A 22,254-nucleotide genomic window follows, 5' to 3' on the forward strand; every position below is an offset into this window, starting at 1 on the left:
AAAGCATACTGAATGTGACTGGCCGCCAAATTAGATTTATCCAGCCACGCTGCGGGAGAGGAAAAACTGCAGGAGCGTGGAGAAGCAGCCGGAGCTCTCCTCAGAGGAAACACACACACTCTCACACACACACTCACGCACACACACTCACACACACGCATACACACACACACGCATACACACACACCCACACAGGCAGTACAGGAAGAGGCAGATAACCCAAAGTCCAAAATTACAAAAGTTAAGGTTCACTTCCTCTTACCACCACGCTTGCATACAGTACCGGACAGGAAGGCTAATGAATGAATTAATTAACATTTTGACCGGTCTGACCGTGTTTTTATAACCATCTTTGGCCTAATATGATGTACTAATTTCTCCCATCAGACTTGTAAACCTTATAGCATAAAAATCCTGGTCCAATCCATTCTGCTTTTGTAACTGCCATAGCAACATCCACAAACCAGGAAGCGAAAAAGGTGTTGCAACCTCCTGCTGGCAGACTATGTTTCCAGACAATACGTACCTGAATAACATACTCAACCGGAGATCAACTGTCTCACTGTATTTTCTACCCAATCGACTGGTAAGCCATGGGCCTTTTAGGTGGAGACAACAAGTAAATAGTGTTGTTTGAAAACAAGCTAACCTCTCAGATGACCGACAACCACACACTGATTAATTTGATCCGGTTATAGAAATTCTTATTGATAAACTATATGAATCGAAGCAGATTAACATTTTTTGAAGTAGAAAACTACGTCTGTGTGCCTAAAGACACCCTTCCAGGTCTGAAGACCCCCTCCAGTGTATGGGCATACATCACCTGCTTCTCCTCTCCTCCACAGTGTACACAGCTTCCATGTTGTGTCTTATCACACGTGACGTCTAAGCCACATGTGACCCACAAGTTGCCCAAACTGGCTTGATTAATGGTGGAGCTCTGGATTCACTCTCTGAGTCTGCCATCACTGGCTCTCATACACTGGTGAACTTCCTTAAGACTCTGCGTTGGGCAAAGACAGAGGACGGCCTGTCAGACAGAGGGCTCCCTGGAAAAGGATGTTTCATCATCACATCTGTCAGGACCAACGCTCCCACTCCCACTGAACAGTGTTCCTAGTGCACCCTATAGACCATGAAACTGTGTGTAATTCTTTTTACTTGATTAGAAACTCTGTGGGCTCAGTGTGTGTGTGTGTGTGTGTGTGTGTGTGTGTGTGTGTGTGCGTATGTGTGTGTGTGTGTGTGCGTATGTGTGTGTGTGTGTGTGCGTATGTGTTTTAATCACTGGTGCAGTTGAACAACCCTCCCATCTCTCTTCCCTGGAGTAGTTGCTTTTCCAGTCCGAGTGTGACTGCGCTGTCCGCTTCAATTTTCCCTCTCCTTCATTTCCGCTCCCTCACCCTTCCCCTTCCCTTCTTCCCGCTGTGCTTCCCGCATTCCTCCCCCTGCTCGTGCTCCCGCTCCTTCTGCCCCAAATCTCTCACTCTGTCTCACTTTCCACAGAGCCTTAAATGTACTCACTCCATTCTTTCAATTACCTTTCTTCCATTGGACACATATGCTATTCTGACCATCCAAAGCACCAATAAGGATGATGCCAATCGTCCCCTAGACCATGTCTCTGTGCCGTATCAGATAGCACATGTATTATGCATGGTGCTCGTTTGGCTGAACCTCCTCTGAGCTGTTTGTGCCGAATCTTTGGTGAAATGCATGTATTAAAGCTTTAGCAAAACGTCTATTGAATTCAAGTCAATTCCGTTCCATTTTTATTGATTTACATGGCAAGGTTAACAATAACCACTGCACATGGACTAAGACAGCATTGGTTCAGCAACTGTATTCAGTAAATAAAGGTGCTGTTAAGATGTAGCTATTCAACCACACTCTTTCAAGAACAGTCAACTGCATGGCAACCAATGGCCAGATGGAGGCCCTGAAACAAAAGCAAGTGGTCCTATGCAGACCCCCGTCTCCTGCAGTGTCCAGTCTGGACATGAGAGGACCGTTTAAGCGTTGTCTGAGGACCGCTTCGCAGTGCCGGCGCTGAAGTAGCCAGCAAGAGAAGCAATGGAGGTGGAAACGGATCCATGGTGGACATTAGCAGACACACAGAGAGCCAAGCCTTCTATTGCCCCTGTGCAAGCCCTCTATTGCCCCTGTGCAAGCCCTCTATTGCCCCTGTGCAAGCCTTCTATTGCCCCTGTGCAAGCCCTCTATTGCCCCTGTGCAAGCCTTCTATTGCCCCTGTGCAAGCCTTCTATTGCCCCTGTGCAAGCCTTCTATTGCCCCTGTGCAAGCCTTCTATTGACCCCTGTACAAGCAAGTCACCTATCTTTAGCTGTACACACCCTGCTGAAATGATACCACTGGGTACGACACTTGGTCCAGGGTTATTCACCGTTTGGGCATTCATTCTATTGTGGATGGATGATGAGATTGGAAACGTTCTAGATACCCATCTTGAAATCCTCCATCATAGTATGTGCACACCACTCTGCCCTGGAGAGTTTGCCTCTACGCGCTACACACAGCACTGATGCATGTGAAACATGGGCAATTAAAAACCCTAACGCAGGGTACATGCGAGAGGCCAGCACTATAATCTATAAAACTATTTTGAATAAATCCAACAGGGAGACAGACAGCCATTCATCTCAAATGAACCTATTATTATGAATCTTTTCATAAGCCCACATTATTGGATAGTAGTTCAACATTTCGCCATGTTCAGTAGTATAATACAAAGCAGAGACAGATGGTATGGTAAGTGACACCTGCAATAAATTGTGCATTGTAGGGCACGACACAATGAACTGAATGTCAAGGCTATCATGTTATTAGTGGAGGGTGTGTTTGCTGAGGGCAAGGTGTATGTGTGCGCGTGTGTGTGTCTAAAACGATGTGTATCTATTTTTGAATTTGTGTGCGTTTGTCTCTGTGAGAAAATAATTGCATGGCTGCACTCTCTTTCACTCTCTCCCTTTGTGTTTGTCAGAGAGAGTGAGTGTATGGGTGTGTGTGTGTGTGTGTGTGTGTGAATGTGTAATTGTGTGTGTGTGTGTGTGTGTGTGTGTGTGTGTGTGTGTGTACGTGTAAGTGTGTGTGTGTGTGTGTGAACGTGTAATTGTGTGTGTACGTGTAAGTGTGTGTAAGTGTGTGTGTGTGTGTGTGTGTGTGTGTGTGTGTGTGTATGATTTATGATACTCTCTTCTCCGTGCTAGCTCCTGGGGAGGATGAGAGACTTCAAAGCAGATCACTGGACAGCTGCAGTCCTACGGCTAATTCACTGGGTGAGCAAATCAGTCACGGTGTGTGTGTGTGTGTGTGTATATGCCTGTAGCCACATAAGCTTTCATGCAACTCCTCTCTATGTAGCCATATATCTATCTTTAGTTCGATAAGCTTATCTTTCCAATGATAGGACATATTCTTTAGCTTTACCATGAGTATTTATATCTGTGTATGTATGTATATATGTATATATATGTATATATATATATGTGTGTGTGTGTGTGTGTGTGTGTGTGTGTGTGTGTGTGTGTGTGTGTGTGTGTGTGTGTGTGTGTGTGTGTGTGTGTGTGCATACAGTAGAAGGGTGGGAATGCTAGATAGGCAGGGGCTCATGTAGTCGAGCTGAAAAGCTCAACAGGAAATGAGTCTGAAATCCAGCAGAACACTGGGGTAATACCAGGCCTAAGGCTGACAGAGAGAAGGAGAGGGAGAGAGAGTGAGATTATAAAAGAGAAATAGAGGTAGATATAGAGAGAAATGAGAGGAGGAGGGATGGAGAGGGGTTAAAAGTGCGTGTGTAATGAAAGGGAGGGAGAAAGGGTGAGGGAGGTCTAACATAAAGGCATACAGAGAATGACTGAAACTGGGAAAGAGAAAATCACCGACAGTGTGAGGGAGAGATAGAGAGAGAGAGAGACAGAGAAAATGACTGCGTGGGAGAGGGAGAGAGAAAGAGAAGGGGGGGGTTAGCAAGATAAGTATACCCTGACGGTGGCCCTCTCAGGAATGCTGGGAGAGGGAGATTTAGGAAGCATTTAGGGGTCTCAGCTCTAACCCTTACTTCAGTCACGAGACTATAACCCCCATTAAGGAGGCTCTTCTCTCTCTCCATCTCTCTCTCCGTCTCTCTCTCTCCGTCTCTCTCTCTCCATCTCTCTCTCTCCATCTCTCTCTCTCTCCATCTCTGTCGCCCTTTCTTATCCTCGTCATTTACTTTCCTTTCATCCCACCATCCTTTTGTCATCTTATCCAGAGCTTTTAGCAGGCCCTTCACGCCTATGTGAGACTATCTCTGTGTGTGTGTGTGTGTGTGTGTGTGTGTGTGTGTGTGTGTGTTTGTATGTGTGTGTTATGGTGTGTGAATAGCTTCTTTGAACAGTCCTTGAGAAAATCACCAGTGGCCTCTCCCTTCTGCTGAGATGAGGCAGGGGAGCAGTGTCTTTCAACTTCTTCTGCTGTAGTCACCAGCCCTTTCCCTCTCTCTTTCTCTTTCTTTCTCTCTCTCTCTCTATCCCCCATCACACAGCCATTCCTTTCTTCTTCTTTAGGTTCTTCTGCCTCCATTAAATGTGTACTGCCCCCCTCACTCACTCTCTCTCACACCCACACACACACAGACTGCTCCCCAATGAGCAGAACAGGTTGGAGTACATCGCTTTGCTTAATCACTGCCTGTTCCCACTGAACCGGAGGGGCTATGCTAATGATGTGTCACCGCACAGCCCCGCACAGCACTGCACACCCTTGCGCTGAGCTAGCATGGTTTTCTATGCACCAGACCCCATTACCCTCCTCTACCCTGGCCCCCACAACCTGCTGATGACGGAGAGGATCATGTGATGGTGCTGTTCTGGTGATACATAGAGAAATGGTGAACATACAGACTAGGGGGGTTGTGGTGGGGTTGAGTTATATATTAAGATATAATGTTAATGTTAAAGATATAAATAAGAGTTATATATTAAGATATAATGACAGCTAGAATCCATACAGGGGTCAGGCGTTTCCTAGTTGGCTTACAAACACCTATTATCCTTACAGCTAGCGCATCTCAATGCTGCTCCTGTTCCCTCATGCTTTCCATCTTTCCCTGCTCTGCCTACCTCCGTACCTGCCTACCTGTCTACCTACCTACCTGCCTACCTCCGTACCTGCCTACCTGCGTACCTGCCTACCTCTCTACCTGCCTACCTACCTACCTGCCTGAGCTCGTCAGTGGCTCTGGTGATCAGCTGACCACACCTGATTTAGCCAGTCAAGGGCACAATTATACAATTACACTAGCTGAGTTTCCGTCCAACTCATTCGCATATTCTAAGCGAATTTATGAGAGTTTGTCTAAAAGAAATGAACAGTTCTGTCCACTGAGTTATGCCAATTCAAAATGGACACTCCCCTAATCAAGGGAGGAGTTGTGAACAGCTGTGGGTTCAAAACTTTAATGGAAACTTGTAATAAAATCTCAACAAATGCAATTTGATGCGAATAACCCTGTTTCCATCAACCTTAGTCGCATTATGCCCTATGTGAATGGGGTGTTAATTCACCCCCTTCTTGGAAATTGATTTCTTGTTCGACTTTAAAAGATTTCATGGGAATTTTAAGTCTTCCCACTGAGGATTTCCTATTTGAATGTTCAAAAATTGCATTAAAAAAAGTTGGATGGAAACCCCGCTAATGACTAATCAATGGTGCTGTGCTTGGAGCAGGACAGGAGACGGGACTGAGAGCTCCCTGCTGTACACGCAGCGCAGCCCTAAAGCATTTCACACAAGAAGAACAGTGTGTGAAGGCACAGTCAGACCCATCCTGAGAGCACACACACACACACACAGCTTTTCCTCCTGCTGCGGCGGCTACTTGCTACATGGCAGCTATTAGAGGCTCCCCAAGGACCCATTTAATTCGGCCACTTCCGACCACAGAGAGCAAAGCACTTCCTTCAGTCGGCGTGGCCCTCAAGGTCACGCCACTCCTCTTCCTCCTCCTCCTCCTCTTCCTCCTCCTCCCTCTCAAGAGTGTGGAATCAGCAGCTCTGTCAGGGCTCCTTAGCGTCTACCCAGTGCCTGACTGGCACACGATGCTAAGAAGACCCCTCCTGGTGGATTAGGCTATTAAAAACCCACCTCAGAGCTGCTGCTGCACGGAGGTTTGTTGGACATATTCCAAGTTTCCTGGGTTTCCCCCACTTCCTGTGAATCATCAGTTTTTTTTCACACATGGGAATGACTTGCTGGCTTTTAATAGGACATTTCAGTAGGCAAGTAGCCAACCGGTCTGAAATATAACTGTTCTATGATTCCACTGACTGCCTGAAATGAAGGCGATTCGGTGACAAAACTACATTAGGCGTTGTTTATGTTGTGGGCGCTTTTTGAAAAGGCCAATTTACTCTCCACCATCTGCGCTGCATGGCCAACTGTGCACCTCTTGTCCTCAGCCATCAGAACATCATGACACCCGAAGAAGTCACAAAGACACAGATAAACACACAGACAGTCAGACAGACAAACAAACAAACAAACAAACAAACAAACAAACAAACAAGCAATGTGATGCGCCAGACAAAACAGTGTCCAGACCCCACCCCACCCCACCCCACCCACCCCACCCCACCCCGGAGAGGCTTCCTCGTGTCCCCTACCTTCTGTGCTGAGGCCGGGGCTGGAGGTGAACTTGGCCACATCCACGATCTTCGTGGCAAACTGCTGGCCCGTCTCTCTGTTGATGCATCGCCGCACCACGCTGAACGGCCCCCTGGGAGAGAGAAGAGAAAGAAAAGTCATATGGTTAGTTATATGTCGAAATGTTAACTTGTTTGAACGATCAGGGCTTTTCTCTGAAGGCAAATAAATATTAGCGTATAAGCGCCTGGTTGTGAACTTTGTGTGTTCCTGTGCTCACTTAGACGGAGTTCACAGCACACACACACACACACACACGGTGCTCTCTTTGCCTCAGAAATGGAAATATGTAGTTTACAGCTGGCACAATTCGCGCCCTGTTGAACCCTTCACACCAATCCAGAGTGCTAATCGCAAATCCAAAATGAACACAAACACAGAAGAAACAATAAAACTGTTTTGAGCATTAAGTCTGAGACACGCCATTTAGCTGCCATTAGACCGAGCGTTCGCTCTCCCCCTGAATAGCTGAGCAGGTGTTGTTTTAGCCTTGGTGAGGACCAGCCACAGGGCCAGACCCCTCCCTGCCACATGGTCTGCCTATAAACACGCACACTTCCTGGAGCTCCAGAGTGGCAATCAGCCAAGTGGTGAAAGTTACAACAGCAGTGCTACCGGGAGGAGAAGGAGAAGGAGGAGGAGGAGGGAGGTTGGTCCACACACAAAGCTAACTAGACAACACATCGAGAAAGTGACAGCCAGGGAGACAGCCACAGTGGCTGAAAATACAATGTAAACATCAACAGCAGTCGAGCTCAAGCCGCGAGACTCGAGGACTATATATATATATATATATATATATATATATATATATATATATATATATATAAATAAATAAATAAATAAACAGCCAGGAGGAGGAAGTATAGAAATAACCAGAGGTCACAGAAGGCACAGATGTTGGGAGCTGACAGCGGAGAACGGATGCGAGGGCCTTAGCCTTGGGTCACCTGACCTCCTCCAGGAAAGGGAAGGCCTGGTTCATGTAAAGGTGCGTAATGAAGGAACGGTTTAGCCTTTCCTGAAAAGTGGGCTCACGCTCCACTGTGCATCGCTACGCTGTAAAATTTCAGGCTTTATATTTAGATTTAGCAAGACTGGGGGAAGATCGGATCTTGCACACAGTCAGACTTCTTGGAAATGTCCTGCTGTGATGCACTCGGATCTGCAACGGATCTATAACATGGGTGCTGTAAAGTCGAGTCAAAGGACACTTATAGCAAGTATAATTTGCATAAAGTTTTACATACAAATTCTTTATGGACATCAAAAGTTCTTCAGGGCTGAGAAATGGTTCTTTAGAGAAGAAAACGACTTCTAAAGGGCTCTAAAGGGTCCTACTATGAATCTCTTCAGAGGGTTCTAAGCAGAACTCGATGGGAGCACAGACAATAGTACTTTAGCATTTTATGTCTGACAGTCGGACTGTTTCTCTCTCCTCTTCTCTGGGCTTGATTAGCCTAATAATGCCTCTCATTTTGAATGTTTTGATGGGAGTGCTGAGTGCCAGGGAGGTGCTGTGATGGATGGAGGTCGTTTACTCGCAGCCTCAGCAGAGCTGCCATCCTCCTCCACTCCACTCCACAACACAACAGGGCCACATTCTAGAACATTAGGGGTTCTTTGACTCCCCTCAACAGAACTCCTGAAGTGTCTACAGTGAACTTTTATCCATTTCAAGTCAAGCAGAACCCTTTTCAAATGACTCTTCTGCCATGAACTTAATTCACAGCTGCCTCATCCTGGCAAAAGTTTCCTTATTAAGTTGTCAGAGAATCCATGAGGGAACCCTTTTTTTTGTAAGAGTACACATCGCCATCCAATAAAGACATTTCCAGTGCACACACTTACACGATCTGTCAGCGTGTTCATGTGAATGCGCGCTGCTCCAGATGTACTTTAATCTTTTATTGGGAGTGTAAAAAGAAGGGATTTCACTGCATGAATGAGGCCACAGGGCCCTCTTCTACACCCAGCCCTTGCATAAATATTTTCACTTGATCTCACTGTGGCACCTTGAAGTATTGGATGACTTCAAGTGCCTCTGTCTCAGTCATGGAGTTCTAAAGAACTCCTCTGTGGGCTGGGCTGTGAAAGGTAATGTAGACAAATAAACAATGATTGGGAATGAGGCCCTGGCTGAATGGGTCTCGTATGACTGGAGACTGAAGCGAGATGATGTAATCCACCTAAACTGTGACTTTGAACGGGAGCAGCTCATGCTGTACTAGCTTCAACAGGCTAACTCCTGAGAACGTAGCACTATCTTGACATGTTATTCCCTGCTTGCTGCAGGTGTGTGTGTGCGCGCCTATGTGTGTGTAATATTTAATCAAAGACGACCTAATTCACAGTGATCCACGGAGAATGTTGTGTGTGTGTGTGTGTGTGTGTGTGTGTGTGTGTGTGTGTGTGTGTGTGTGTGTGTGTGTGTGTGAGGTTGAGAAGAATTTAAGGCTATGAATGTGTGTGAGTGAGTGAGTGAGTGAGTATGTGTGTGTGTGTGTGTGTGTGTGTGCACGTAGCAGGTGAGTATACTTTAGGAAAAGGAATTTGGAAACTAAATTTCTGTGTGTGTGTGTGTGTGTGTGTGTGTGTGTGCCCCATGTGCCCATTAAGCCCCACACTATAAAGCTAGCGGGTCAGTTGTCTGCGGGGGATCAGCTCCATGTCGTAGTGTCTCTCCCACCGGCCCCCTGCTGGTTTAATATGTTTCTCTGGCCCTCCTCTCCCCCTCCCTCCCCCTCCCTCCTCCCCCTGGCCCATAGACCCTGCCATTCCAGCGGAGGCGAGAGGCTGTGAAGGAGAGGCGAGGCTCTGCCTAGCTGATCTCCCTGCTGTGCTGGGAGTCACAGAGAACACACACACACACACACACACACACACACACACACTTAGCCCCGCCGGCAACACACAGCCGAGGCTAAATATTATAGACTCCCGTAGGCGCAATAGCGTAAATGATCTCACACACCCACAAACACGCATACTCAAACACACACATACACTCTCACTCCCTCCCTCCCTTACACACACAAGACACGCACACACACACTTATCTCGGACACTTGCAACACTGGCTTGATTTTCTCGTGACACACTCGATATAGAGTATAGATGTATATGTACAGTGTATGTGTGTGTGTGTGTGTGTGTGTTTATATATATACACACACACCCAGAGTTCACCTGCGCCACAGCTGATGGAAAAACTATGGAAACTCCGCTGAGCTCAGCCAAGCTTTGCCTTCAGAGTTGGCTAAATTCTGCTGTTCTACGCAGTCTGGGCCACGGGTAGAACAGTTCACAGGCAGTAACAGATGGAAAAAACACCTAAAAAGAAAACCCATAACAGACCCGTCTCAAAAGTATTCCATTTTGGACGGGAACAGAGTACCGAATAGAATAGACTAGAACCCAGGAAGGAAGGACCACGGAGTGAGAGAGGAGAACCTTAGAATCTCAATTCGGTTCCCGTTCTGCGCTAGCTGTGTCTGTCTGATAAGCATTCCGGCCCTGTCTCTCCCGCCACTGATGCAGCGGGCGAAGGATTACGTCATCAGGACAGGGTCTCTGGGAGGAAATTAGCATGCAGGAGAGGGGAGGGCTAGCTGCTGCTAGGAGAGGCTAATTATCATTGCATTCCTGATAATGCCACTGAGAGGGAGAGGGAGGGAGAGAGAGGGAGAGGGGAAAGAGAGAGAGAGAGAGAGAGAGAGGGGGAGGCTAGTGTGAGAGTGTGTGTGTGTGTGTGTATCAAGAACAACATGCCAAAGCAGATGGTGAGCAGACCAAAGCAGCTCGCTGTCGAGAGTGCCATGGTGATGGTTAGAGGAGTGGAGGGGTGAGGATGGATGTCTTTCCTATAGAGGCTCAATTACTCTCACAGGAAATGACATGCAAGAAACGCACATGGGTAGTGCACCCACATACACTGGCATGCACACTCACACAGGCAAGCACACACACGTATGCGCAAATACACATACATATACGCACTCGCACACACATACACACGCACACGCACACTGCCATGTTCACTTGTATTACTGCACTTCCTAATCCTTTCACACTCACTCAGTCAATTACTGTGGCCTGCTACATTTATTTATCTATTTTAACTGAACAATTTCTGAAATTTCTATCAATCCATCTTGGCTGAAGTGGTCTTATTTCACACGAATCAAAAAACACTGAAGCCCTCTCACAGCGTGTGTGTGTGTGTGTGTGTGTGTGTGTGTGTTCGCCAGCACCTGAAGACACATACGCAATTTTGGTCTCCCGTCTCGGTTCTCAATAAAAACAAAACATGATATAACTCTACACAGTGAGGTGAGTGATAGTGGGAGGGGATTAATGGACAAAATACGCACAAATGGTCCCCATCTGTAGATTTGTTAATGATACACTAGAGTTTTATAATGTATAGCACATTTCACAGAGCCCTTGGCTATGGGCACTTTGAGAAGCACTGCTCTAGGAGAACTACTGCCTGAGTCGAGTCCTGGAGATTATATTCCACACCTGTCTGCTGTAGCTGATCAATACACACACGTCTGTGGCTGAGGTCCCATGATGCATCTGTGTGTGGCGAACCTTTTAAGGGTCCTGGGTAGGGATGGGCATAATTAATCGACGATCGATTAATTGATCATTAAGAATTTCCTCGATGAAATAATTTTTTCATCGATTAAAACTAATGCATGTTCTGTTGCGTAGTGTGCGTGTAATTTATTTATTTTAGGGCTGTCAAAGTAAACGCGTTATTCTATGAAATTATTATGGCCGAGATTAATGCAATGAAATATTTGAACGCAGTTAACGCAACTTTGTTTACTTCCGGTGCACGTTGACCCATGGCACGAAACCGCCGCGTGTCTGCAGTCAGTTAGATAGAAGAGACCGAGACGGTAGTTGAAGATGGAGAGAGCTGAGGGATTGTTGGGCGGAAAGTTTCTGTTTAAGAGGCAAAATGACAATCGACAAAACTAAAGTTGTATGTAGCATTTGTCAAGCTGAATGTAGCGATCACAGAAGCAGCTCGTCTTTAAGTTATCACCTTAATGCAAAGCACCCGACAGAAAGCAGTCCCAGGTTAGATGGTCGCCAACCCACACCACGACTTCTTTAGGAAATTAACTAGACCAGTCCGTGAAAAGGTTACCAACGCTGTAGCAGTTTAGGTTGCCGGTGACTGTCGGCCCATCAACATAGTTGAAGACGGTGGGCTGACTGAGGTGATTCGAATTGCTTCAAGGGACAATTCTTACGATTTACCGTCGAGGGGCACCATTGTGTCTCGCATACATTCCTTGTATGACGGCGAGAGAGCACGAAAAAAATACAATTAAACAACAGTGTCTAAAATACACGCTGTCTGAAGTGATTACTCGTTAATTTATAAGATTTAGTCTTTAGAAGAAAACAAACTTTTAATCACGATGAATCTAGATGAATGAATTTCAAAATGTGAGATTAATTAGTTAGAGAGAAAAAAAAAACGGTCAGTTGTGTTTATGAGCACCGGCTTCTAGCTGTCGGCTCCGCTGCTTAAGAGTACAGCAGCGCATATTTTCAAGTGTAACCATTGAACGGATCCCGTTTAACTGCCAAGAGTTGTCCATCTTGTAAGTTTAACTGCCACAAGAGTTGTTCATCTTGTAATAAAGATCTCAATGAGGAAACACGCTGTGTTTTTTTTATTTTCACTGAATTTTAATATAGCCTATAAATAGTGAATTTTAATATAAAAATATTAATGATTAATCGGAAATCGATCGTTAATTCTCCCGACGATCGATTAAGACAATTTAATCGAATGCCCATCCCTAGTCCTGGGGAAGTGTTACTTCCAGCACAACACACACACTGGGCCACTGGGGACTACAGTCACCACATGTTGGCTGCTACTCTGCAAAACAGCTGCTGCTGCCACTGGCACAGACACAGACACAGACACAGACACAGACACAGACACAGACACAGACACAGACACAGACACAGACACAGACACAGACACAGACACAGACACAGACACACACACACACACACAAACACACACAATGTAGTTCTCAGCAGGAGGTGTATACTGTATCAGACAGCCACAAGACCAGATTAGATATGGACAGCCGCCTGTGTGTGTGTGTGTGTGTGTGTGTGTTTGTGTGTGTGTGTGCTTGTCCACTCCACAACTTCAACACCCACAGATACGACTGCTACTTTGAGAGAAAGATAAAGCGAAAGAAAGTTACTGTGCGTGTATGTGTGTGTGAGAGAGAGCGTGTGTACACTTGACTGTGAAGTGGCTGTGTAGAGGCTGTGCAGTAGGGCTGGTGGTGAGTGTGTCAGGCGGCTCGGTCTCCTCAGAGCAAAGCCAGATAATGAAATATGAACACACTAAAGAGTGATGAATGCCACACACATCCCTCAGCTACAGCCCACGAAAAGGATGGAGAGAAACAGACTGGAGCTAAGAGAGAGAGAGAGAGGGGGAGAGAGAGAGAGAGATGAGAGAGAGAGAGAGCCGTGAAAGTGCAGCTGTATTCCTCCTGCAACCCGCAACTACCAAGCCACATCACCTCCACCTCCTAATGCATGAAGGGTGTGTGCGTGTCCGTGTGTGTGCGTGCGTGCGTGCGTGCGTGCGTGCGCGTGTTCGTGTGTGTGTATGCGTGCGTGCGCGTGTGTGTACGTGTTTGTCTATGTGTATGCGTGCGTGTGTGTGTGTGTGCGTGTTCGTCTGTGTGTGTGCGTGCGTGTTCGTATGTGTGCGTGTACGTCTGTGTGTGTGTATGCGTGCGTGTTCTTGTGTGTGCGTGTTCGTCTGTGTGTGTGTGTGTGTGTGTATGCGTGCGTGCGTGTGTGTGTGTGTGTGTATGTGTGTATGTGTGTGTGCTTGCGTCTTTCTGTGTGTGCTTAGGGGCCACTGGGGACCACTATTTCCATGCCACAGTATCCCAGCAACTAGAGAGAGGGAAAAAGAAAATGAGGGAGCAAGAGAGAATCAGAGAGCAAGAGAGAGAGAGAGAGAGAGAGAGCAAGAGAGAGAGAGACAGAGGGAGCAAACAAAAGAATGAAGGACAGCGAATGAGTGAGTGAGTGAGTGAGTGAGGGGGTCATGGCTCAGTGGGAGTGCTCTTGGCTCCATCCATGTGAATAATGACAGGAAGGCAGTTTGCATGATGTCCCTCATCACACACACACACACACACACACACACACACACACACACACACACACAGAGAAAGAGAGAACAACCCAGCCCACCACCAGTCTCCGTCGTGGAGGCTGTAGTATGTGTACACAGAAGTCCTGTGAATGGAAAACACTCATTCGCCTTCGGTGTCCCTGGCCCAGGAAAGCTCTTTAGATTAGATGCTTGTTTGAGCTTCAATTAGCAGTAACTTCGCTAACTGAAAACAAACACCATAAATTCCAAGCCAGGTCAAGTCAACTCGTGCATTTAAAGCCAGGCACAGCTGGTGCAGTGAGTCATGGTTGTAAAACTTCTTTAAAAAAAAAAAAGAAAAGAATGTAAGGATAAGAGGAAAAGCGGGCGGCTGCAAACAAGCGCGGTTAAGTGATAAGCCTGATTTAGTGGGGCTAGAAGCCGCCAGAACGCCATTTGGAGCAGAAGCGGACACCGTGGCCCAGACGAAGCCGCTAACAATCCAGCTAATCTCCTGACGGGGGAAGAATGACTTATGAATTAAGATGAGGCTTACGACATGACCGCTCTCTACACAAGTCACTTGACAAGCAACGGCGCTCAACGCAAGCACACAGCCACGCACGGATCAACACAAGAGGGCCTCAATGCGGAACAGCTATCTGATGGCGCGGAAGGAGAGATTCCTTCTGCTGTGGCGCAAATTTACAAAAGATGCAAAATGTCAAGTCTCTGTCCCCCTGAGTGTTACATAGGAAAAAAAGAGAAAGAGAGAAAGGGAGAGAAAAAGAGAATGAATGTCATGACAATCAGCCCCTGAGGGTGTGTGTGTGTGTACATGAGAGAAAGACAGGGATAAACACAGAGAGAGAGAGAGAGAGATACAGTGATAAGAAAACAAACCATCAGACCACATTTATGCAAATGAGCCTCTCTAACTATCATCCTGATCCATCTGCCTGGCAACAAACACAAACACACAACACAGTTTAACTCAATTTCTCAAATCCTATCAATGTTGTTAATTACTCCCTCAATATCACTCAAAGAATTCCTCTAAAAACATTTTGAAAACAAATAGTAATTTCTATGTGTAAACACGATTATGGTGTACGGTATGTGGAATCAGCACATGATGATATAATCGTGGTGAAAAAAAACAAGAGATTGGAGAGAGGGGAGAGATAAAAGTATCGTGATCATCTGTAAGGGAGAGGCCGACTCTGAGGAGTTAGTCCAGGCACGGGGGACTGTGTTGAGTTAGACTACCTGACAGGCCTTAGAAGCAGGAGAGTGGAGCTCGCATAATGGGGGTTTGCATGTGTAAGCAGCACCCATCAGAGTAATTAAGACACGGCACTGCCCTCACTGGCCCGTCTGTAAGGCTCTAAACTGCAGAGATTAACTTCAAATATAGTGTGAGAGAGAGAGAGAGAGAGAGAGAGAGAGAGAGAGAGAGAGAGAGAGAGAGAGGCGAGGGAGGAGGAGGAGGAGGAGGAGGAGGAGTGGACAAAGCGATTTGAATCCCACATGGCTCGAGAACCTTGAAGCACTCATGAAAATAACATCGGCAAAAAAAGAAAGAAAGAACGAAAAACTGGAGAGGGAGAAAAGAAAGAGCTGGAGGAAGAGAGGCAGATGTCGGAAGTGAGCGTCGGGGTGGATCTGGTGGCGTAGCGAGGCGGTGGCGGGGGGGCTGAGCTCTTCTGGCGAGGATGTAAGGGAGGGAATAAAGGCCCTGATCGGGCCCCGCCCACCACCACCACCACCACCACCTCTCCACTCGTCCTTTTCCTCGCTCTGTCGTTCGCTGGCGAGCAGGAAGCAGTGGAGAGGTGCAGCTGCTGGCTGAGGGAGCGCTGCTGGCGTTAGAGGGAGACTCACAGATGGCGCTGGAAGCTCTGAATCAACACACTGCCTGCTATTTACCTCACACACACACACACACAGAACCAATAACCCTCACGCTCCTTCTCTCTGATCCATGACACAGACACACACAATATTCACATACGACACACTGACAGGCTTCCTTCTTTCCCTTGCTCTCCCCCTCAAGGCAGTCTTAAAATGATATTGATTTGCCATAACCCGACCAACTCAATCAAATTGGGCCGGACCTAATTTGTTTCCCCCCTCATTGTGTGATCTGACGACTTCCCGACTATAACTTTCTATTACGACCAAGTCAAATACATGCGAGTAATATTTGCCTTCTGTGCAGCCCTGGAACTGCTGGACGGGGCTTGCAGTGATGGATGGTGCTTGTTGATTAAATGCGACGTAAATAGAAGATAAAATGCACCATTTTTAAAACCAGCAAGAGTATTTCTTTTTTCCAGTGGTTATGCGGTGAAAACAGCCAAATAAATGATAGCTTATGAAGTTAACATGTTGAAATCACTGACACAGAGCAACTTTATAGCCAAATTCAACTGTCGTCTCTCGACCTCGGGGTAACCCTAGAAATGCTCTGGTTTAATGGTCTAATGGCGGTTCTGCAGCTGGAGAAATAGATCATTATTTTGTCGTGCTCAGAACTGACGCTGTTTGCTTCTGCCAGGTGGACTCTGTGATTAGAACCTAAAATATGTTTGTGGTACGACAGTCTGACAAGATAAATACAGAATTAAATTAAAATACGTCTGAGTAAAGTCTTGAAATAAAGTTAGTTTCTGTAGAATGCTGGCTTTCAAAATGTGTAGTATCTGAAAGAATAAAGTAGTACTTCATATGAAAGCAGTAGACAGTGACAGAGGTTCATCAAATACACATGTGTTACACACTCTACTCACACATCTGCTTTGAAAGTGTGTGTGTGTGTGTGTGTGTGTGTGTGTGTGTGTGTGTGTGTGTGTGTGTGTGTGTGTGTGTGTGTGTGTGTGTGTGTGTGAGAAACATCACATTATGCTGATCTGGGGAGGTCCCAGTGAACCCTCGACACCCTTTGATCACAACACTACCACTGACGGCACTCAGGTGACCTCTCGGTGCCCTAAACCTCACCTCTGACCTCCCCCCTCTGACCCCTGCTGCGCTCCCTCTGATCCCCTAAGCATAACTCACCGGTGACTGTGAAGCCAGATTAATGTTTATGAGCATGACACAGAGAGGCGCCATCAGACCATAACATGGCTGAACAGGTGAGGACACACACACACTGAAACAGTCTAAGTGCTGTGTGTGTGTGTGTGTGTGTGTTCCACCCTAAAGGCCTCGCCACCCCGGCTCTCTCTTGCCCCCTCGCCCCACACAGGGGCAGTATGATCGAGGGGTAGAAACCCTTGCTGCCTCTGGAGTGGGCATTGATCATGCTGAGAGGCGGAGGCAGTAGATGTCGTGTGCTCCACTACGCGCGCATTCAATAGGCAGTCACCAGTGTCATTACCACACGCATGGCCTTCAGTGGAGCGGGAGATGGGGGGGGGGGGGGGGGAGAAAAAGAAGGGAGGGAGGGGGAGAAAAGAAGGGAGGGAGAGAGAGAGGAGAGAGAGAGAATGGGCCAAGTCTGTGATCCGTGATACTGAAGTATTTTTGACACCACCATTTATTTCACAAACAATGAACCACTGACACAAAGTAATCAATCCAAGCAAGAAAAGCCTCTCTCTCCCTTTACCCTTCTCTCTCTCTCTCTCTCTCTCTCTCTCTCTCTCTCTCTCTCTCTCTCTCTCTCTCTCTCTCTCTCTCTCTCTCTCTCTCTCTCTCTCTCTCTCTCTCTCTCTCTCTCTCTCTCTCTCTCTCTCTCTCTCTCTCTCCTCTCTCTCTCTCTCTCCATCTACCTCTCTCTCTCTCTCTCCATCTACCGCTCTCTCTCTCCCTCTACCACCCTCTCTCTCTCTCTCTCTATCGCTCTACCACCCTATCGCTTGACCACCCTCTCTCTCTCTCTATCCCTCTACCACCCACCCTCTCTCTCTCCCTCCCTCCACCACCCTCTCTCTCTCTTTCCCTCCCTCCCTCTACCACCCCCCTCTCTCCCTCTCTGCCTCTCATCCAGCTGTAGCCCCCAGATGCATATGTGCTCATGCAATCAGCACTTGTGTCTTTGAATAAGGCCCTATTCTTCCCACTGTTTGCTATGCTGTCCACAAGCTTTTACCATTGGACTCCAACAGATATGCATCACCTATTAGAGCCCATTACTTAGTATGCTGCTAAAGTGGGCTTCATTAATACCTTGCACTCAAGATGTAAGATGTGCAGGACAGTCACAATAGATTTTTGTACCAGCAGACATTTAGAGTGCCCGTACTCTTACAAACACTGAAACAGATACACACACACACACACACACACACACACACACTCTCTCTCTCTCTCTCAGATCACAGGGAAAATCAGTCAGTTCGTTCCCCTGTGATGCAAAACACAATAGCACACACACACACACACACACACACACACACACACACACACACAAAGAAAGAGAGGGAGTGAGCGAGTGAGACCACTCAGAGGATTAATGAATCAGTGGAAGTGTGAACCCCAAGCACAAAGCACACAGCGCCCACATGAAGGCTAATTTAATTTCATTACCATGCAAAGACAGACAGAGAGGAGGAGAGAGAGAGAGGTGGATTGAGAGAGCACGAGAGATGAAACAGAGATAGCTGGTGAGAGAGAAAGGGATGGAGGGAGACAGACAGAGAGAGAGAGAGAGAGAAAGAAAGAAAGAAAGAAAGAAAGAGAGAGGGAGGGAGGGATGAATTCCTCTTCAGATCCCCATTTTTCAATCAGTCAGCTTTACAGCCCCAATCTGTGGTTTTAATGCCAAATACACACAAGCACACACTACAACTACACACACTAGCCCCCTATCTGCACATACAGCTTTGTGGTTTATGTGTGTGGAACACACACACACACACACACACGAACACACACACACACACACACACACACGAACACACACACACACACACACACACACAAGAGCGAACATTGCATAATTTGCAGTCCAGGCATGTTATCAAACGGACATGAAAGACTGGCAGAGAACAGGCACAGCTGGAGATCTAAGGAATTTGGGTGGTGTGTGTATCCCACTTACGATGGATTTACACACGTCATTAATCAGTCAAAGAGAAAGACCCAGAGAATGAGCGAGAGAGAGAGAGAGAAAGACAGAAAGAGAGAGAATGAGAGAAAGAGCGAGAGAGAGAGAGAAAGAGAGAGAAGGAGAGAAGGAGTGAACAAGAATAATAGATTGCTGGAAGATCTGGTCTATAACTCCACCACCAAAAACACAAGGTGTAGAAACATCTCCAGACTACCTCAGTGATACCATTCGGTCATCACATCCATACACACCATATGGGGAGATAGCACACAAAACCTAACACAGCTCCAGCCCTCATGTCCAGGTGAGAACCAGAGAGAAGGGTGGGGTTCGGGGAGGGTCTTTTTGACTTTCTGAAGGCCTCAGAGCCATCAGAATCACACAGGATCTGATACTGGGCCAGAGATGCACTACATTTCCCAGAAGCACTGCTGTTTTAAGACCATCCCAACTAAAAAGAGAGCATTCAAACTGATCGCTTGTCAATCGTTTACAGATGATCGCTGCGGTAACACCGCTTTTGGTAAAATCACAGACCTGGTTAACAATACTTCCCAAGCGACTGCTTTTGTTGGTGAGCACTTCACTCAGACTTCACTCTTTTTGAAAAGAGGAAGATGAAGGGCAGAAGCCAGAGCCCAACGTTACTAACGTTACACATATACACGTATACGTTTGGTTGCGTTCGAGATCCAAGCTCAAAGTGCATTAACTACCTATTTTTATCTTTTTGGCCCTTTGTTGGACGTGTTTATTTTTATGTTTCAGAGTGACTGCAGTGACCTAGTCACTTTACACCGCAAGGCAAGGCAACTGCCCATGGTACCTCCTGCCAATGTCCTTCTCTGTTTCCTGCCTCTGCGTGTCCTGCCCCATCGGCATCACCTACTCCACGTCCTGTTCCCCCCTTTCCCCATTCCCACCACCTCCATGACCTGTCACCACTCTCCCACATGGACATCTCTGTCCGACTCTGTGCCGTCTGTGTAGCTGGGCACAGTGTACATGTACATGGGCCGGAGTTTGCTCAGGTTTTCTCGTGTGCAAAGCCATGCAAGCCTTCACGACGTAGACTGTGTTTGTTGTGTTGCAATCAGAAGGTCAGCCGAAGATCCTCCCTCGTGAAGCCATTGCTTCCTCTCGTTCCATTCTTTTTCCTCCAACATGGGCATTAAACACCTCTAGGGGTCACCATGTTGCAAACTGGCGCACATGCCCTTTGTGTTCTTGTTTTGATCTTCTTCTTCTGGGTATTCACACACACCACACACTATTGTGCTTTCACACCCTTTGCCGCCTCCGGTAGGTCAGGTGGTGTATTACAATAAGGTCATAGTGCACATGCGCTCAGCTTTCACACACTTCCGCAACAGCAGAAAAGTGAGTGCGCACGTACATATCCTTACTCATGTCTGCTGCTGAAAATGTGTGTGTGTGAGAGTGTGAGTGCATGAGAGTGTGTGTGTGTTTGTGAGTGTGTGTGCGTGTGAGGGCATGAGAGTGTGGGTGTGTTTGTGAGTGTGTGTGCGTGTGAGTGCATGAGAGTGTGTGTGTTTGTGAGTGTGTGTGCGTGTGAGTGCATGAGAGTGTGTGTGTTTGTAAGTGTGCGTGCGTGTGAGGGCATGAGAGTGTGGGTGTGTTTGTGAGTGTGTGTGTTTGTGAGTGTGTGTGCGTGTGAGTGCATGAGAGTGTGGGTGTGTTTGTGAGTGTGTGTGTTTGTGAGTGTGTGTGCGTGTGAGTGTGTTTGTGAGTGTGTGTGTGTTTGTGAGTGTGTGTTTGTGAGTGTGTGTGCGTGTGAGTGTGTGTGCGTGTGAGTGCATGAGTAAAAGTGAAGGGCAGACCTCTTTGTGCTCCTGAAAGCACGGAGTCGGAGTGTGTTGGCGCTGGTGACACAAACGGAGCAGCAGAACAAAGGCATGATGGGTAGGCTCCCCCACAGGTGCCAGTCTCACCCACTCACACACAGCAGGGAGATGTTGAGCTGAAGTAGGTGTGTGTGTGTGTGTGTGTGTGTGTGTGTGTGTGTGTGTGTGTGTGTGTGAGTGTGTGTGTGTGTTAGGGTGACAGACGGCCTGAAAGCCCGAGAGGCAGACGGTGTGTTCCGGTAATGGCCTTCTGAGTGGGTGAAGGACCGCCCAAGACGTTTATCCAGGAAGGCTTTGGTTCTTTTTCTCCTCCTTCTTTTGTCTGGCGCACAACAGGAAGACAGGCGTCCCGTCAAGGTTAAGAGCTGACGTGTCCGGCCAGAGTGTGTGTGTGTGTGTGTGTGTGTGTGTGTTGTGTGTGTGTGTGCACCCCAACCCCTGCCGCGCACCGTCCAGAGTCCCGGGTAAGACAGGGTGAACAGCTGAGGACGATCTACCCTGAGTAAGCCTCCTTCACTGTCAGTCTCTCTGGTAATTAAAGGACTTGACCTCAAACGCTGCCTAATTGTCTTACGCTTAAGAGAGTTAGCTCAACTGCACCGGCTTGGCTAGCTCCAGGAGATGACGGATAAACTTGGGGGTGAATATTAACAGGTTAGACACACACACACACAAACACACAACCACGCACATATAAACACAGATCTACGTATGTACACTGAACACGAGTGGAAGTGCAGAGTCTCTCTATGAAGCTGTTTCTCCAGATGGCAAAGTTCAGTGTAAACCTCTATCTATGAGGCAGTGCTATATGGAGAGAGACAGGTGTCTAGACTACACAGACAGCTAGACACACACACACACACACACACACACACACACACACACACTCACAAAGCAGCCTTACATCCTTTCAAACGGCAAATGAAATGTCAAGCTGCGCCTTTTAGGAGCAAGACAAAATGAGAGCGAGACAGATTTCACAGATTTCACTTCTAAAACACATCCATGGACTCTCTCTGATGCCTCCATCTCTCACTACTAAGCATACGAAGGACCATGACACTCAAGAACACAGAGAGAGAGAGGGATGACGAGAACAGAGAGAGAGAGGGATGATGAGAACACAGAGAGAGAGAGGGATGACGAGAACAGAGAGAGAGAGGGATGATGAGAACACAGAGAGAGAGAGGGATGACGAGAACAGAGAGAGAGAGGGATGACGAGAACAGAGAGAGAGAGAGGGATGACGAGAACACAGAGAGAGAGAGGGATGACGAGAACACAGAGAGAGAGAGGGATGACGAGAACACAGAGAGAGAGAGGGATGACCAGAATGGAGAATGGACCAAAACAAGACAAGAGAACAAGGAGAGGAGAGGGCGACAGTCAGCAAGGAGCAAAAGACAGACAGATGAATACATAGACAGGAGCATCCAACCCCAAGGATACAGC

The 22,254-nt window shown here is 47.2% G+C and overlaps 1 protein-coding gene across 18 annotated transcripts in view; it reads right to left on the reverse strand.

Moving 5' to 3' along the window:
• caska (calcium/calmodulin-dependent serine protein kinase a) overlaps window positions 1–22,254 on the reverse strand; it is a 191,640-nt gene that overhangs the window by 98,238 nt on the left and 71,148 nt on the right. For all 18 annotated transcript variants that reach the window (XM_031587031.2, XM_031587034.2, XM_031587072.2 and 15 more), the window contains exon 2: window positions 6,665–6,777. In XM_031587031.2, the coding sequence (XP_031442891.1) occupies window positions 6,665–6,777 (113 nt within the window). The remainder of the gene's footprint in view (window positions 1–6,664; window positions 6,778–22,254) is intronic.

The sequence above is a fragment of the Clupea harengus genome, chromosome 2 (genome assembly GCF_900700415.2).
Source record: "Clupea harengus chromosome 2, Ch_v2.0.2, whole genome shotgun sequence".
NCBI lineage: Eukaryota > Metazoa > Chordata > Actinopteri > Clupeiformes > Clupeidae > Clupea > Clupea harengus.